This window comes from Penicillium citrinum, assembly GCF_028827155.1.
Source record: "Penicillium citrinum strain IBT 23319 chromosome Unknown utg000007l:1.0-2040159.0:1.0-2041076.0, whole genome shotgun sequence".
Taxonomy (NCBI): domain Eukaryota; kingdom Fungi; phylum Ascomycota; class Eurotiomycetes; order Eurotiales; family Aspergillaceae; genus Penicillium; species Penicillium citrinum.
The window spans coordinates 1,413,015-1,429,604 of record NW_026622692.1 but is presented as its reverse complement, the minus strand read 5'-3'; the positions used below and the strand labels follow the sequence as shown (position 1 = coordinate 1,429,604).

The 16,590-nt window shown below is 49.5% G+C and overlaps 9 protein-coding genes across 9 annotated transcripts; 5 read left to right on the top strand and 4 right to left on the bottom strand.

Annotated features, from left to right (window-relative positions):
- Positions 1-99: 99 nt before the first annotated feature.
- N7469_008204 (uncharacterized protein) lies at positions 100-769 on the bottom strand (the record flags this gene model as incomplete). Its single annotated transcript, XM_056647122.1, has 2 exons — positions 100-419; positions 487-769. The coding sequence occupies 2 exons, from the start codon at positions 767-769 to the stop codon at positions 100-102; spliced, it is 603 nt and encodes a 200-aa protein (XP_056498673.1).
- An 827-nt stretch (positions 770-1,596) lies between these two features.
- dscA (ubiquitin-protein ligase dscA) lies at positions 1,597-4,014 on the bottom strand (the record flags this gene model as incomplete). The annotated part of the gene is made up of 1 exon (XM_056647121.1): positions 1,597-4,014. The coding sequence occupies one exon, from the start codon at positions 4,012-4,014 to the stop codon at positions 1,597-1,599; it is 2,418 nt and encodes an 805-aa protein (XP_056498672.1).
- A 373-nt stretch (positions 4,015-4,387) lies between these two features.
- Positions 4,388-5,864, top strand: N7469_008202 (cation efflux family protein family; the record flags this gene model as incomplete). The annotated part of the gene is made up of 2 exons (XM_056647120.1): positions 4,388-4,717; positions 4,794-5,864. 2 exons carry the CDS (start codon positions 4,388-4,390, stop codon positions 5,862-5,864), a joined length of 1,401 nt encoding a protein of 466 aa, XP_056498671.1.
- A 416-nt stretch (positions 5,865-6,280) lies between these two features.
- On the bottom strand, positions 6,281-6,720 carry N7469_008201 (putative NADH-ubiquinone oxidoreductase 14 kDa subunit; the record flags this gene model as incomplete). The annotated part of the gene is made up of 2 exons (XM_056647119.1): positions 6,642-6,720; positions 6,281-6,531 (listed from the first exon to the last, which is right to left on the bottom strand). Exons 1-2 carry the CDS (start codon positions 6,673-6,675, stop codon positions 6,281-6,283), a joined length of 285 nt encoding a protein of 94 aa, XP_056498670.1. The 5' UTR covers positions 6,676-6,720.
- A 274-nt stretch (positions 6,721-6,994) lies between these two features.
- N7469_008200 (BOD1/SHG1 domain-containing protein) lies at positions 6,995-9,266 on the top strand (the record flags this gene model as incomplete). Its single annotated transcript, XM_056647118.1, has 3 exons — positions 6,995-7,267; positions 7,292-8,940; positions 9,077-9,266. The coding sequence occupies 3 exons, from the start codon at positions 6,995-6,997 to the stop codon at positions 9,264-9,266; spliced, it is 2,112 nt and encodes a 703-aa protein (XP_056498669.1).
- A 956-nt stretch (positions 9,267-10,222) lies between these two features.
- N7469_008199 (NOPCHAP1/New4 family protein) lies at positions 10,223-10,886 on the top strand (the record flags this gene model as incomplete). Its single annotated transcript, XM_056647117.1, has 2 exons — positions 10,223-10,615; positions 10,683-10,886. 2 exons carry the CDS (start codon positions 10,223-10,225, stop codon positions 10,884-10,886), a joined length of 597 nt encoding a protein of 198 aa, XP_056498668.1.
- Positions 10,887-11,168: 282 nt separating this feature from the next.
- Positions 11,169-12,816, bottom strand: N7469_008198 (guanosine diphosphatase; the record flags this gene model as incomplete). Its single annotated transcript, XM_056647116.1, has 2 exons — positions 11,169-11,226; positions 11,288-12,816. 2 exons carry the CDS (start codon positions 12,814-12,816, stop codon positions 11,169-11,171), a joined length of 1,587 nt encoding a protein of 528 aa, XP_056498667.1.
- A 415-nt stretch (positions 12,817-13,231) lies between these two features.
- Positions 13,232-14,095, top strand: N7469_008197 (putative translation initiation factor IF3; the record flags this gene model as incomplete). Its single annotated transcript, XM_056647115.1, has 1 exon — positions 13,232-14,095. One exon carries the CDS (start codon positions 13,232-13,234, stop codon positions 14,093-14,095), a length of 864 nt encoding a protein of 287 aa, XP_056498666.1.
- Positions 14,096-14,718: 623 nt separating this feature from the next.
- Positions 14,719-16,176, top strand: N7469_008196 (translation elongation factor Tu; the record flags this gene model as incomplete). The annotated part of the gene is made up of 3 exons (XM_056647114.1): positions 14,719-14,913; positions 14,975-15,237; positions 15,315-16,176. 3 exons carry the CDS (start codon positions 14,719-14,721, stop codon positions 16,174-16,176), a joined length of 1,320 nt encoding a protein of 439 aa, XP_056498665.1.
- Positions 16,177-16,590: the final 414 nt, after the last annotated feature.

Here is a 16,590-nt window from a genome sequence, read left to right as displayed (position 1 = left end):
CATGGCTCAACATATCAATAACAAAAAAGAAAAGGCCAATGGGCAGTTTCATCCTCCGTCTTCTCCCCTTATTCAATTCAATCTTCACGAGATATATGCTCAAACGAATTTGCGATGAACTTGAACCTTGACACAGCTGGGGTTCTGAGGCTTGGCCTTGCCATTACCCAAAACCCAGTTCAAAGTCCGATACTGGTAGGCGGAATAGTTGGTTTCGCAGACATACCAGTTCCTCAAGATCTTGACCTTGTCATCCTTGGGTGGAGTCACAGTGTCGTCAAGGTAGCTATAGATACCCATATTACCTTCCGTGTCGAACATGACCTGCTGTTGGTCATATGAAGGTTGGAATAGTAATTGAGCAACATTGGTGGATGGGTCAACATAGAAGCTCATAGGCTCGGACTCAACGAAAGGCTCTGTTTGATCTATTAGAGGTGTTTATGATATAAGGGGAACGGGTAGTTGAATATGTTGAAAACTTACCGTCACCGCCAATGGGAAGGTTCCAGACGAGAGTACCGGAGAGCCCTTGGCCCTTAATGGGGGCTTGCTCTCCTTTGGTGGTGTTCAAGTAGAACTCGGAACCAGATCCACCTGCCAGGCAAAGTGATTCAATAGCCGCACCGGAATGACAAGCCGCAAGCTTTTGGCCATTAATAGCTTTCTTCTCGGACTGAATGACCAAATTGAATGGTTTGGACTGGATCTCCTGGGCAGTGGCAGCACCCAACAGCACCAGGGAAGACAGGGCGGCGATGAACTTCATTGTTGATGCGGTTTTCAGGTCGTGTGTGATAGAGACAAGATTGTTAAAAAAGTGAGATGCGGGAATGTGCTATTTAATAGAAAGGCTGTAGAGAATTGCGATGAGGAGTATGGAGGGAAGTTGGAGCAGGTAACCATCGTGCATTTTATACATGAGCATACATCCGGTTTCCATGTCAATGCGGAGGAAGACCCTGAGACATGCGTGCCTTAGCGTCATTGACCAGCATCAAAAATTGGTCAGATCGTCAGTTTAGTTTAGTGAAGACGAACCTACGGTAACAATTCCCCGAGATTCCATAGCTAAAAAAAATCTAATAATAATTCTAGCAGAAAGCAGTAGGAACATCAAAAAATTAATCTCTGTGTGGCGCAGTTCGCTCCTAATTTCCTGGTGAGCCGAGTACCCGAGAAGTTCAACATTGAAAGTTGAAGCGAAACTTGCAGAAAATCGTGGCAAAACATGGGGAAAACCTGCAGAAATGAGCGAACGCTCAGCTGACAAGCCTTTGCAAATGGGGGCTTATCCTCGCACAGACCTCTTGCAAAGTTCATGTTGGAAGCAGGCGAAAGCCGAGAAAATTGATGGATTTGCATATCAGCCCTAACTCGAATAGGAATTTCCTCATCTTTGATTGTCTTACTTACTGTACAAAAGTCACAATAATGGGTATACTATGAGTATTTGAGGTTCTATGAATAGTAGTACTATTTACTCGTCGTCTTTGAGATCATTCCATAGGTTCGTCTTCGTATTTAGTAGGGCCGATTTATACATAGTGTGGTATGTACATCATGACTGTCATAAGATCAAGATGCAAGCTAGCTTTACACAGGAGGAATGGTATCACGACAGATCGGACACTGTAAACGTAGTCTCATCCAACTTTCCAGACAGGCAGTGTGGAAAATATGTCGACAAGGGGTGACCATGTATGTGCGACGACTCAAGATACTCGTAGCTCCATCAGTCACACTACTACTCCCGCCTGCAGAAGTCGGTGCAGGAAGAACAGGAACCTCAATGTCCTGCATGCAAATTGCGCAGTCAAACATTACCTGTTTACGATCTTTAGATCGCTGTTTGTCACTGTCCTTAGAGTCAACAACGTCTTGTTTATCGGCTCGGAGAGACTCAATAGAGATGTTATTGCCAGACTCGAGATCATCGTCAGGCCCAAGGTGATCCCGCAAAGTGGGATGGTAGTCATATGCAGGTGGTGCCCAGCCACGAGGAACAAAGAACCGCGGCCCTAAGATATCCTGGCTAGCCAATACCCAGGCTTGGACCCACATCCATCCAGCCATCGCCAATGCAGTTGTCCAGTCGGGTTGGATGAATAAAACATTGCCGCGAGCCGTGAGAAAATACACAAAAGGAAAGAGGCGAAGGATGCTTTGGCCGATCACGAATTCCCACCGAAGAGCTTTGCGACAGTTGCGCATCACATTGCGGTAGATTTGTGGAACCCAGAATGATAGATAAATCGCTGCTAGGCTGCGGGCATAGAGAGCACCGATGCGCCTAGGCAGAACTAAGGCCCATACCGAAAGGATGAGCATACCAAATAATGCGAGATAAAAGCGCGCATACATAGCCCCAACATCGGCACGCATCTGTCTTGGTGAAGGTGGCGTAGTCCGATTGGCAGGTGCAGGCTCCGGCTCTGCTTCATCCTCCGGTGCATCTTGATCGGGCGGCAGAATGATGGGCGTGGCACCAGAATCCCGAACTGCAGTAGTTGCAGGAAGAGGAAGGCCTCCAGGACGTGTAGCGGGTGTTGTGGGGTTGGCAGGTCGTTCCTCGCGTCGTTCCGGCTCCTGCACAGCCCAAATCTCCATCATAAACTTCATGCCAATATAGCTGACCGAAAGAAAGACCAAGAATGAAGCAGTTGCAATGACCAAATAGGAAACGGCTTCATAAAGCTGTGCGGTGATAGACGTTAGGACAAAAGCATCACCAAACGCCATTAATGCAATAGTATAAAAGCTAACCCGACTTCGGGTGGAAGGAGTCGACGCCTCTTTGATCTGACGTAGCAGGAGACCGATCTGTGCAACAAACACCCCTGAGACGACAAACATAAGACGAGAGGCAAATTTACTATATTCCTCATGTTTTGGCCCTGATAGATACAGCGCATCCGAGGGCGGATATTCGGGAGCCCCCTTAGTCTCAAGAATGTATCCACAATCTGGAGAGAAAACCACAGCTGACATAGTAATGAGAGGCGGATCTGGGATAGGTGCTCCCATGGGATATCTTAGTTCCCTTTCTATCCAATCGACCGTCATTCGATCCCCTATAGCACCGTTGACAGTGATAGGGTGTTGTTGTAGAAAGACGACATGCTCGCACTTTGGCGCAGGGAACTCCACTTGCTCCGTGCCTGCTAAAGACGCCCATGGAAGTAGGGTTGGAGGTCGATTTTGCTTTTCCAGCATGCTATCTGAGAGCGACTTGAGTAAAAGACGGTGAGATAGCTCGTAAGTGTCGGCAGATAGTGAAAAGTGAGGCAAAGAGAATATGCCTCCAAATTTCTCGCTCGACGTGCTCAGGATCATGCCACCAAACTCGGGGAAATGGATGCCGAACAGCGAGGCATACCAAGTGCTTCCCCAGAAGTCATCACTCTCAGCAGTCAAACTCGCTCTAACCTCACGAACAAAGCCATCGCCAATTCGCAATTCCTCGCCAGGCCCTTCCTCTAAATTGAAATAGAAGGTACCTTCATTGCCAGTTATATTCGAACCGAAGTCATGAGTGAAGTATTCATGTTCCTCCACGATGGCGGTTATGTTCAAAGGAGTAGCACGTTTTATATCTGTCCGTCGGACCCAGTCTCCTCGTACTTTACCCGTGGCATTGCGATAAACGGGAAGAGACAGCTTGGTCAGGTTTAACGGGGAAGATGTGTTGGAGTCCTCTAGGCCCACTAGGGGATTGGAGCCAGAACCTGACAGGGCGGATTGAAGTTGATCCTTGACACGACTCTGTACTTTTGGTAAAAGATCCCAAGCATAAGTGTCGTTCTTTCGCAACCCTAAAATAGGAAGCCAGTGATCAGCGCTTGGGTTGAAGTCCCCATATTGTGATTCGTTCAACAGTCGAATTGCACGTTGCTCTCGGTCGAGCTCACGCTGGCGCAGCCGGTTCTCATCTGGTAAAGGAGGCCGTGACTGTGAGCTCAACAGGAAGTAAAAGACCAGCAAGAAGAAGAAGAATGAGCCGCGGTTATCCATCGATGCCGGGGGATGGGCATCAGCCTCCTTAGAGCAAGACGGTGGTCATCGCAAGAGAAGTGCAGATAAAAGGGGCGCGCGAGTTGAAGTACCGCGCAACCACAAGCGATTAAAATAGTGAATGACGAGGGTGGTAGTGTAGAGGAAGTGTCCGGTGAGTGGATGATGTCCTCGACATGCGGTCGAGGCCCTCCTGTTCCCCCCGCCCCTTCCGCCGATATTGGCGCCTTATTTATAAGGCTAAAATACGGAGTCTCCACTTCGTATCTCTATCTCTCCTGATTGATTTCCACCCCCGGAGGTTTTGACCCCACGAGACCATCGACTTTGTTCCTGATACCGGAACTGAAGTCGCTAACGCCCCTACTTTACGATGATGGCCTCGAACCTCCCGCTGCCAATTCCGCCGCGTACTCCAACACCACCATCGGACGATGGCCGAGATCAATATGCTCCCCGAATGTTCCAAGGAGTATCGGTCGACCGTGATTCCTTGTCGCCACTGAAGGACTCATTTCCGCGAAGCATCACACTTGATCAAACGAGCTCTGATCGTCTGAGTCCTACGAAATCGTCATTCAGCCTGAGTTCTAGGGCTGCAGACACGTCTGCGGTGGCGCAAAATGGCTCGAGTGACTCCAATGCCATGGGACCCTTCAATTTCAATACAACTGTTATGTCCAAGGGTCCAGTCGTCAAATCGGTAGGTTTTGTGCAAACTAAGGATGCTGAGAGAAGCCTATTAGAATCAATGCTAATATATTAACCGTTATCTCCAGAATATTGGACAACGTCGCGGTCACAAGTACAAGCACAGTAGTATTTCCCACCAGATCTTTCTCGAACCTCCACCTCGTGCGCCTTTGGCTTTACCCAATTCTCTTCCGATACCGACGCTGAAAGAGTGTCGTGCAAGTATGTCGAAGGATCAGAAGACCCGTTTTTGGTGGAGTGTTTGCCATATGTTTGTCGCAGCTTATACACTTTGGACAGCGCACGGTTCATTGGCGATGACCGCTTTGTCCCATTTAATCTTATTCGACTCACTAGGTGCCCTTGTTTGCGTTTCTGTGGATGTCCTTAGCAATTTCGAGGTCTGGAAGAGGTCAAGTATTCGGCATCCATTTGGTCTGGAACGGGCTGAGGTCCTGGCCGGATTTGCAATGTGTGTACTACTATTGTTCATGGGTCTTGACTTAATCTCCCATAATCTGCAGCATTTCTTGGAGAAGTCTGGCCACGAGCCTCATCACTCTCATGATCATGATAGGGTTTCGCTCGGTAGCGTGGATGTGACCGCTGTTCTTGCCATTTCATCGACTCTAATATCGGCGATTGGCCTCAAGAACCATGCTCGTATCGGCAAGGCGATGCGATTCGGATACATTGAGTCTCTTCCGTCAGTTCTGAGTAACCCGTCTCACTTCTTGACTCTGTCATGCTCTACTCTTCTTCTTCTCTTGCCTCTTGTATCAATTCGAATTTACGATTGGCTCGACAAGGTGTTGTCCGGCACCATTGCCATCTCCATGTGCTTTCTTGGTGTCCGGCTTGTAAAGACCTTGGGTTCGATGTTGTTGATGTCCTACTCGGGTCACGGCGTGTCTGATGTGATCAAGGACATCGAGTCGGACCCCGCAGTCTTTGGGGTCGACGACGCTCGATTCTGGCAGGTCCACTATGGATTATGCATGGCGAACCTGAAACTTCGTGTGTCAGGAGCGGATGACAATATTGGTAGACTGAGAGAGAAGATCTCCAGTCTAGTCAGGAACCGATTGGGTGGAGGCTATGGCACGGGTGGCCAAAGATGGGAGGTCTCTCTCCAATTCACCATCGAGCGCACCTAAACATCTGATTGGCGGTGAACGATCAATGGCCCTGTTTGGTGGAATATTTGCCAATAAACTTAGAATACCCTGTACTATAAGGAATACAAGCATTATTTTCTGCGACGAGTCGTTCAAATGTCTGTTGTGGTTGGCACGCCAAGCAGCTGCTACGAATGATAGATATAATTGAAGCCATGGTAGCAGGTGATACTCCAATCAAAGAAAGTGATACAGAAGGCATGTCGATGTACCCGTACTGATGAAGAGAAAAAGTATTGTTCATATTCCACGGCATATATCGCTGCTGGATACCCTTCTCCGGGAGAACTTAGGATGCCGATATCAAACCGCCAAATTTTGGTACATGTAAAAGAAAAATAAAGCAAGGAAAATACAAAATGCTCATCTTCCGCTATTCACCAATCGTGCAAAGTTTATGAAGTGGCAGCCAAAACGGCACCCTCCTCGGTCTTGGAGATGCCCTCCCGCTCGTCTCTCCGTCGGCGCTTCTCGAGAATGGCCTCGCGGCGCTGTGCGAGCATGTTCAATTGGCGCTGCTCAACACCCTGGAGCCAATAGCCAAAGCTACCACCGACACTGGCGAAAAGAGGGTAGGCCCAGAGGGCATCCTTGCAGAACATGGGACGCATCTCGATTCCGAGCTGCCAAAGGCGGACGGCAATGCCTGGAACGGAGAGAAATAATTAGCCCTTTATCCTGCAAATTAAGACATTCTCTACCGAAAAGTCATATAGCGGGGGTTTATGAAGCCTTCTGAGGGGGTAAGGCACGTACCGAAGCCGCTCCAGAAGAGCACTTTGTGGACCATGATTGCGGGTCGGTCGGCAGCGGAAAGGAGGAATTGAAGTAAACCGGTGAGTTCCGACAAGACGTAGAATTGTCGAAAGGCTGCGCAATCGCCGTTGTATGTCCGCAGGTCACGATTGATGGGAGTCGGGACTGGGAATGTCGCACCGGGCCAGGAGCGAAGGTCAAATCAGGTGGAGGCAGTTCCCAAGCACGGAACAACCGGGAAATTGTTATTCCGTAGTGCCTTGCCGATAACTGTTATCGCTCCCCAATTTCACGCGACCTAGTCAACCTGGAATCTTGGGTGATTTCCATTGAGACATTGCTACCTCTTCATAATGGCTTCGGAGGCCATGGAGGATGTACAATCTCATACTAAGAGACCCGCAACCGATATTGAGAGCTTGAAGCGCAAGAAGTTCAAAGCAGAGGATTTACCCTTGTCTGCGGCGCAGCATGCTGCCATTGACAAACTCCTGCACTCCTTCAAGAAAAAGGGCGGGTTTGATACAATACGGAAGCAGCTCTGGGCGGATTTTAATGATGGAGTATGCCCTCATTTCTGTTTCGCGATCTCGCCAAAATCCTCCCTTGGATGGCTGTCGCAACTAGTATGTCGCTAACACGGTATGCAGGAGCCAAAGACCATGTTCACAGATCAACTGATCGCGCTCGCCGAGTCAGAAATTGAACGCGAACCAGCGCACCTCTCGCGCGAAAGAGGTAAAGCCGCGACACTTATTGAAGGTGCTGTCGACCGTGGCGATGTATATAAGAATGTGGAAGATTCGATTGACCGGCTTGCGGCTAAGCATCTCGATTCGATTCTGGATCAGGTGCGCGCAATTAGACGCCAGGAGATCGGAGAAGAAGCCGCTGCTAAAGAAGAACAAGCTGGGAGCAAAACAGATGGGGATTATGAAGCGTATGTAAAAGAGAAACGGGATGCGCGCGATGCAATCTATCGCGAGGAGATGCGCAAACAAAAGGAAATCGAAGACGAGCAGAAACGGGTTCGTGCCGAGGAATTACGAAAGAAACGAGAAATTGAACGTCAAAAAGAGGACGAGGAACGAGCGCGAAGGAAAGAAATAGATGACCAACGACGAGCCGAGCGTGAGCGCCTACGTGATGAACAACGTGCACTAGACGAGCAGCGTGAACGCGATCGAGGCGATAGGTGGCGGCGACAGGATGATCGGGATCGTTACCGGGATTGGGATCGAGATCGTAGCCGGACTCGAGGAGATCGATATCGTGACCGTGACCGCTCGCCAGCATATCGATCGGATCGGGGAGTTTCACCGCGCAATAGAAACACAAGGCCAGAGAAGTCAACTACTTCAACAGCCCCAACACCAGCAGCGGCGCCGCCTGTGGATGAAAAGTCACTGGAGGAAGCCGCTCTGCAAATGCTTTTGAAAGAGGGCGAAGAACTTGCCGCGAAAGCTCGGCAAAAACCAGAATTTGACTTTGAAGAAGCGGAAGCTATCGAGAACGGACTTAAGCCAGGGTCCACGACAGCCTCCCAGGCCAAAACTTCAACCGAAATCAAACCTGCCTCAACGAGAGCAACTAGCCCTGCTCGCCGACAGGAGTCAAGAACCGATCGAGGCCGGCATATAGGCAGGGGTCGTACTCGAAGCCGCAGCCGTTCCAATAGGCGGCATGCATCTCGATATGATCCAAACCGCCGTCGTGATCGGTCTCGAGACGTCTCAATGAGATCTCGGGATCGTGACCATGACGACCGTCTTGGGGTACGCGACTTCCGTGACCGTGATCGCGACCGCGACCGTGACCGTGATGAGCGAAGCTGGCGGCCAAGTCGCCGCAGTCGTAGCCGATCTGCTGGTCGGTGGGAAAGGGATAGAGATAGCAAACGTGAACGAGAAAGGCTTCGATCCAGGTCTCGCGATCATGACCGCCGGCGGTATGATCGCAGTCGAGATAGAGAGAGAGATCGTGAGCGAGACGATACTCGACGCCGCGGTCGACATTCGCGCTCGCCTTCCCGTCGGCGCTCACGTAGCCGTCGCTCTCGTTCTCGCGGTCGAGACAAGGATCGAGGACATGAGCGGGCAAGGTCACGATCTCGATCTCGATCAAATATAAGAAGACGCTCGCGCTCTCGGTCTGGAGGGCGTAGACGGTCACGATCTCGTCGAGCATCGAGAACTCGACGACCCTCGCCTGTTCGAAGATCATCACCTGGGTCTCTTGATATTGACCGATATGTGCCTTCGACCAGCAACCGCAGCAAGTCTCCTCGACGTCGAGTCCGGTCTCCAGAGCGTGATTCTAGAGCTCGCTTTGGAGAGATTGATCGTTATATGCCTCCATCAGAGCGAGAGAAGGATCCCTCTCGAGAGACAGGCAAAGACGAGGAACCAAAATCCACGACAGATCATCCTAAAGAGTCCGAGGAACGACGACCTCGCCGTCGAAGCCCGAGCCCTATTCGACGAAGAAGCCGTAGCCGCAGCCGCAGGCGAAGTCCGGAACGAAGAAGAAGTCGTAGCAGGCGCAGAAGTCGAAGTCGAAGCAGGAGAAGAAGTCCGAGCCGACGGCGAAGTCGGCATCGGTGAGGAGCTTCATGTTGCTATATAATTTAATATGTATTAGTACCTCATAGAGTATTCCAAAGCTTATTGAATGCTACCTCGACTACTCGGTCTTCTTGAGCTCAGCAATATACAGTCACACTTACTATCATTGTTTTTCAAAAAGCTCACTGCGCAGTCAATATGGGAAAATCCCCGAGCTCCTAATATCATAGATATGATATTAGGATAGGTATCCTTTTAAGAAGGAAAGCCGTACTCCTACACTATAACTATACTGTCTACAATAAATACATCAATTTTTATATAGCGAAAAGTGCTTTTATTTCTAGCCGACCATCTGAGGTTATTAGATCTATATTTTCAATATCTATTTGATATTGTCAATTCTATATTTATAAATTATGTTTTTGGAAAAGAAAGTTCGGAAAAAAAATTCGAATTTCAATCTGTATATATTAATTATTTATTATGCAATAAGAGTCCGCGTCGTTCCACCGGGAAAAAAAAGATTTGCCTCCACCCAGGATTGAACTGGGGACCCTGTCATTACGAGTGACATATCATACCACTAGACCATAGAGGCTCTTGTGTACACTCAGACACAAATTCAGATTTATACACACCACAAGCAGAACCGTGGCTGGTAATCATCACCCTTTGGAAGGGTTAGCGTCTGCGCTTATTGCTATCAGCTGGCTCCACTCAAAAAAGTTCCAATCCAGCGCGCGGAACTTTTTTTTTGGACCATCTGCAACACACTCGAAAATCCGAGGTCGACTGGATAGCTATACCTAACGAAAAGCGCTCAGAGATAGCCTTTCTCTATCCTATTAATTATCGACTGAACCACGAGTTCCGATTTCTTTGGTCCAGATTCGAGCACATCGCAGCTCTCAGTCTCCAACAAATAGCGCAAGCTAGTACATCGCAAAGCCAAATCGCAAGATAAGGCCGCGAGATAGAGTCGCAAACCAAAAACGGCATAAATCAAGTAAAATAATGAGCGCCACAAATCAGATGTCTAAAGAGGACCTTCGTTCCCGGACAGATGTCCCCGAGGATGACGACGACTACACTTCGTCCTCCGGCTCCTCTTCCGAGTCGGAAGGCCCAGAAGATAATTCAGACGATGAGGAGAGGTCGATAAACCTGAAGCCAACTTCAACCGAGACGACATTTGCGAAAGAAGCATCAATACCTAATATCACTGGACGCCCGAAACCGCAAATACACCGCATGGCCGATAACTCAGACCTATTATCTCGCTTGTCGTCATTTTTGCCGAAGATGAAGGATGCGAACGAAGAGTTGGAGAAAGAAATTGCTGCTGGGAGAGGGGATGCTATGGTATTGGACAATGTGAATGAGGATGGGAAAGATTACATAGAGATGGTAAGTTGAGTCTTTCCGTCATTCTTTCTGCAGTATATTGAAGAAGCCACTGACTGAATCTTTCTAGAACCTTGGATTAGGAGTACTCAAAGAGAAACGCGGCGATGGCAATGATTCTTCGAGCGAAGAAGAAAGCGACGATGAGAGCCCCGAGGGCATTGAAGAAACAAAAGAAACCAAATCCCAGAAGAAATCTGACGTTTTGGATAAGCTAATGGGAGGGAAGAAAGCCGATGCCGAAAAGCCCTCTATTCAAGAAATGGCTGAGTAAGTCTGATTTGCTCTGACCATCTACCTTGCATTTACTTGCATTTGCATTACATTACTGCGAACATCTTCGAAAATATTAATGAAAGAGACGTGAACATTCATACGTTTTTCATACAACTGTCAAACCTCCCAAAAATTCTAGATAAAGAAGACAGTAGGCAATCGAAAAGAAACAAAAACAAATCAAGTGTCTATTTATATGCATGGACCCATCACGTACTATGGCTGAGCCATAGAATTAAAATCAATAAGATAAAAAGGAAGCCTGAGGTCGGTCCAGCATCTAGGAAACTTCCTTGATACGGCAGGTCCAGCCAGACTCCTGGCTTAGAAGAGGCAAGCTGAAGAAGAAAGAGGTTAGCATTGCCTGTTATTAAGTAGACAGGGAATCATTAATCTTACCTTGCTCCAAGGCACCAGCCCAGCTCGTTACCCTTGATCTTCTTTGCAATCTTGACCTCACGGGACAGAGGCATTTCATAACCGGTGTGCAACAGACCCATCATGAAGTTAAGGTCCATGCACCAGTCGGGACGATCACGAAGCTCATGAAGAGCATTCTCAACGCCGGCGAAAACACTCCAGCCGTCCTCACCACTGCAGACGGTGGAGGTAAGTTTATGCAGCTCGTCAAGAGTGAAGGAGGAAGGCATGCCCAGAGGCTCAGTGCGGTCGAAGAAGTAGGAGAAGATATATACATCCTCGCGAGAGAAGGTTTTCTCCAAAGAAGGCTGGTGGACACCGTTGAAGGAGCAGGGGGCCAAAGCACACTCGGCATCCTTCTTCAGAATCTTTTCAGCGATGGCACGGCACTGGGGAGCAGCAGTTGCGTCCTTCGGGCCAGCCATGGTGACTGTAACCTCAGGGCCAAGAGGATGATCAGCCGGGAACTTGATGGTGACTTCTTTCTCCATATCAGGCTGAATGCAAGGGTTGGAAATGGGGCTCTTCAACCAAGAGAGGTCTTTCTGGTTGTTAGCGTACATGGCCTCCAAAACCACACGGTTCATAGATTCCCGGGCAGACATGAGACCATAGCCAAGGTGGGAGTGCTGGTAGAGATCGAACTCGCGGCCGCCAAACTTCAGCTCGTACTTGTGATCACCCTCGGCTAAATGCTCAGGCATGCCACCGGCCTTGCTCTGCTCAAAGGTGGGCTGGAAGACAATTTGAGTGGAGCCACCACCCAGATCGAAGATAGCAGCAGTTGGTGTCTCATCAGGGCCGCCAATCTTTCCAAGAAGATAGTTGGTGGTGATCCAGGCGTAGACACCCTCGTCAGAGCCGTCCATGATCTCAACACCACCCTTCTCACGAGAGACAACGGGGAATGGGTAAACGGTCTCCAGGCGGTTACGGACAGCCTCGAGGATCTTCTGGCTCATCTCGGCCCCTAAAAGACGTAGACCAGCGGTGGCCTTGACCGCAATGGGAGTGCAGGACTTGTATTCGGAGGGGACGTTGTTCATGGCGACTTCCAGAAGAGGGTCCAAGCTCTTGGCAGCACCTTCAGCATCCTCCTTGTAAGAGCTGAGGCCAGAACCACCTTCCTTCTTAGCGGTTTGCTCGAAAATCTCGTTCTCCAGTTCGGGGGTAGGGCCGCAGTTGTTGAAACGGTAGACGTGGATACGGGAGCCGGTGCTACCGGCATCAATCATAAGAGCATACTGGATCAAAGGCTTAGAAGAATCATGTGGCTTTGTGCACTTGGTCTCCACGCCAGAGGCAGAAGATGACTTGCCTATGGATTGACCGAAGGCCATGGTTAGTCTCGCATATACGTGAATATCACTGATGGGGCTTCGCATACCTTGAGAATAACCAGCGTAGCTAGAAGGCTTCGATGGCGACAGCCACAAAAGGACCATGAAAATAAAGGCGATAATTGCACTGGTTTTAAGCCATCGGGATCTTTGACTCTGTGAAACCATTTTGGCGGATTGTCTATCGGGTATTTCGGCGGATACGATTGCTGACGATAACAGGGAGCCGTGACTCTGCGACACAAAGCGTTGACGTGCGCCCGAATTCAAAATTGGAAGATTAAAGGGTTGTTGCTTGTCGACTCCAGTCGACATACGAGCAATCTCAACAGATAAAGCGAAGGAAACGACAGGTGGCGAAGTAGCCGCCCACGCAAGAATCTAACGATCGGACGGATTTAAAGAAAAGTAGCCAAAAAATGAAACAACATTGAATCGGAAAAATAACCGACTCCAGCAAGGCGCAAAGGGGAATGAGAAAATTGAAGGGAGAAGAAACTCAGGAGATGAAATGCTGCAGGACAAAGGAGACCAAATTGTTTCTGCGGTGTGGCGCAGGACTGTGGCGTGGTACTCTTACTAAATGCGGCTTCCCCATAATCGCTGCGACTTTCGCAGTTGCGAGCTCCTTTTCCTGCCTTTCTCAAGCTTCTTCTCCAGCCACCGATTATATTTGAAAGACAAACTCTCACTCCGTCCACGACTCCTGCTTCTCCTCGCTGCACACTGCTTTCCCCCTCCCTATCGTCCAGATGAACCACACTCGCGGCCTCGTGTCGACGGCGCAGGCACTGCGCGGGACATTCCTTGCACCCCCCCCCACAATTCCAGAGCTGGGGTTTTCCTGCCTAGGACATTTCAGGGTAGTGCTCAGCTTCGACAGTTTCAGCTCTGTCGGAGCCTTGCTCTCCCAAAGTCCACCACCCCCTCTTCAACCTTGATTAAAGATGAAATGATTCGATCTCAATGGGTGCAACTAGCCAACGAGGAGGGAAACCTTGAAGAACCCCAACGACTCTCAAACGTTCTCAGCTCATTTGATCGCAATAAATTCTTCTGCATTCAGGTAGCTCCCAGTTCTGGACCTGGGCAACCACCTATTTGCAAGGTCCTGAACAAGAAGGAATACAAGGAAAGCGAGAAGGCCAGAGCTAAAGCGGCGAAGGCTGCGGCTCAGTCGACCAAACAGGTTGAACTGAATTGGGCTATTGACGCCCATGACCTACAACATCGTTTGAAGCAGTTGGCCAACTTCCTAGATAAAGGACGAAAGGTTGAAGTTATCTTGACCCGCAAGAAGCATAAGCGATCTGCCACGGTGGAAGAAATCAAGAACGTCATGCAGACAGTGCTGGATACTGTCCGAGAGGCAGGTGCTACTCAAACCAAGCCCATGGAGGGAGAGCCAGGCAAGCATGTTATCATCACAGTCACCAAGGAGAAATAAGGCGGTGTTTTTATAACTCACCATGGCGTATCCTTTCTCAAGGAAAGCAATTAGTGTTATAGTGAGTGGCGTTTGACTTGGCATGGACTGAGGCCTCGGCCATACTTCCATGCAATGTTAGTGGTGATGAGAAGCACGATATGGTTTTTGGTTCAGGACAGGCTGGATTTCCTTGTATATACCAATCTATTGCATACTAGTAGCACCATTATGATCTCCATTCGAATCCTAGGCAAGACGTCTTGTGACATTGGAGCATACAGAAATTCTGTACCATTTATACCGGATCGAATTTAAGTAAATATACCCCATAAAAATCTAATGGATATCCTTCCGTTTTATAGCTCTTCTTGCAATGCATCTTCGCCATTAAGCTGCATCTAAATGGCTAATTGTGAAAAATATAAATCAACATTCCCTGATGATGGACAAGAACTCCTACTGTATTGATGACAGCCAGACCTCCGCAATTCCCGGCCTGTGATTGGCTGGCCCCTGACTAAAGTTTTTCCGGGCAAACCGGGAAAATTGGGTGTTGATTCTCCCCCGACGTTCGACCATCGTGTTTCTTGATTTCATCTGCGCTCCTTCGTTGGTTGTCTTTGGCTTTCCATTTCGCAAAGATGTCAAGCATTTCCCGTTCCATCAACCTTCTGGCGCGCTCCAGCCGGGCATCTCTGATGCGCCCGCGCGCCGTCAACCCCGTCCACCACGTCTTCACCAGCGACAAGCTGGCTGTTCGTGGTCTGGCTACTGCTTTCGAGCGTACCAAGCCCCATGTTAACATTGGTACCATCGGTCACGTCGATCACGGAAAGGTAAGATGCAGTCCTGTTTCTCGAATTCGATTTCTGTTTCCTGACGATGCCGTGTTCCTAGACCACCCTGACTGCCGCCATCACCAAGCACCAAGCCTCCAAGGGTCTGGCCAGCTTCCTCGAGTATGGTGCCATTGACAAGGCTCCCGAGGAGCGCAAGCGTGGTATCACCATCTCCTCTGCCCACATCGAGTTCCAGACCGATTCGCGCCACTATGCTCACGTCGACTGCCCCGGTCACGCTGATTACATTAAGAACATGATTACTGGTGCTGCCAACATGGATGGCGCCATTGTCGTCGTTGCTGCCTCTGACGGTCAAATGTATGAGAACAATACACCTTTGATTGACTATCTAATAACAAGATCATATGCTAATCTCGAATCTTTTAAAAAAATAGGCCCCAGACCCGTGAGCACTTGTTGCTTGCCCGTCAGGTCGGTGTCCAGAAGATCGTTGTTTTCGTTAACAAGGTCGATGCTGTCGAGGACCCCGAGATGCTGGAACTCGTCGAGCTCGAGATGCGTGAGCTTCTCTCCACCTACGGCTTCGAGGGTGAGGAGACCCCTATCATCTTTGGATCTGCCCTCTGCGCCCTGGAGGACCGCCGCCCCGACATCGGTACCGAGCGTATCGATGCTCTCATGGAGGCTGTCGACACCTGGATTCCTACTCCCGAGCGTGATATGGACAAGCCTTTCCTCATGTCCATTGAGGAGGTCTTCTCCATTCCCGGCCGTGGTACTGTCGTCTCTGGCCGTGTCGAGCGTGGTCTGCTAAAGAAGGATACCGAGGTTGAGATTGTTGGTGGCTCTGATGCCCCCATCAAGACCAAGGTTACCGACATTGAGACCTTCAAGAAGTCTTGCGACGAGTCCCGTGCCGGTGACAACTCCGGTCTGCTTCTCCGTGGTATCCGCCGTGAGGACATCCGCCGCGGTATGGTTGTTGCCGTCCCCGGCAGCACCAAGGCTGCCCAGGAGTTCCTGGTCTCCATGTACGTCCTGACTGAGGCTGAGGGTGGTCGCCGTACTGGTTTCGGCACCAACTACCGCCCCCAGGTCTACCTCCGTACTGCTGACGAGCCTGGTGACCTCACTTTCCCCGGTGAGGACCAGTCCACCCGTGTCCAGCCCGGTGACAACGTCGAGATGGTCCTTAAGACTCACCGTCCCGTTGCTGCCGAGGCCGGTCAGCGCTTCAACATCCGTGAGGGTGGACGTACTGTTGCCACTGGTCTGATCACCCGTGTTGTCGCATAAATGCCCATCGGCACCAAATAATAATCGAGCAAGTGATCTTTGTTCGACCTGTATTATGAAACCATTTTTCTTTCTTGTTTGTCTGCCATCACCTATTCACAACGCGGGATCATCGATCAGCCCCAAGGGTTCCGGGGGTAATCCGGAGTTTTTCGTTTGAATCTTGTTCATGTACCTCTTCTTTTTTGGAGGTGTAACCTATTCTATATTTCTCCCCTCATCCCGTGGAAATGTATTCAAAATAAAAGATTTACTCCCAGCTTGAAGATCGACCTTCCATTTCTCATTAGTAGCGATAAATTTCTTCATTCACAAGAACGATGGGACAACTATTTCCGGAATATGGCTTTGCACATCTCTCTCATGTTTGGGTTTAATAATAAGATATTCTAGGGATTTCAGCCACCGTGGCAT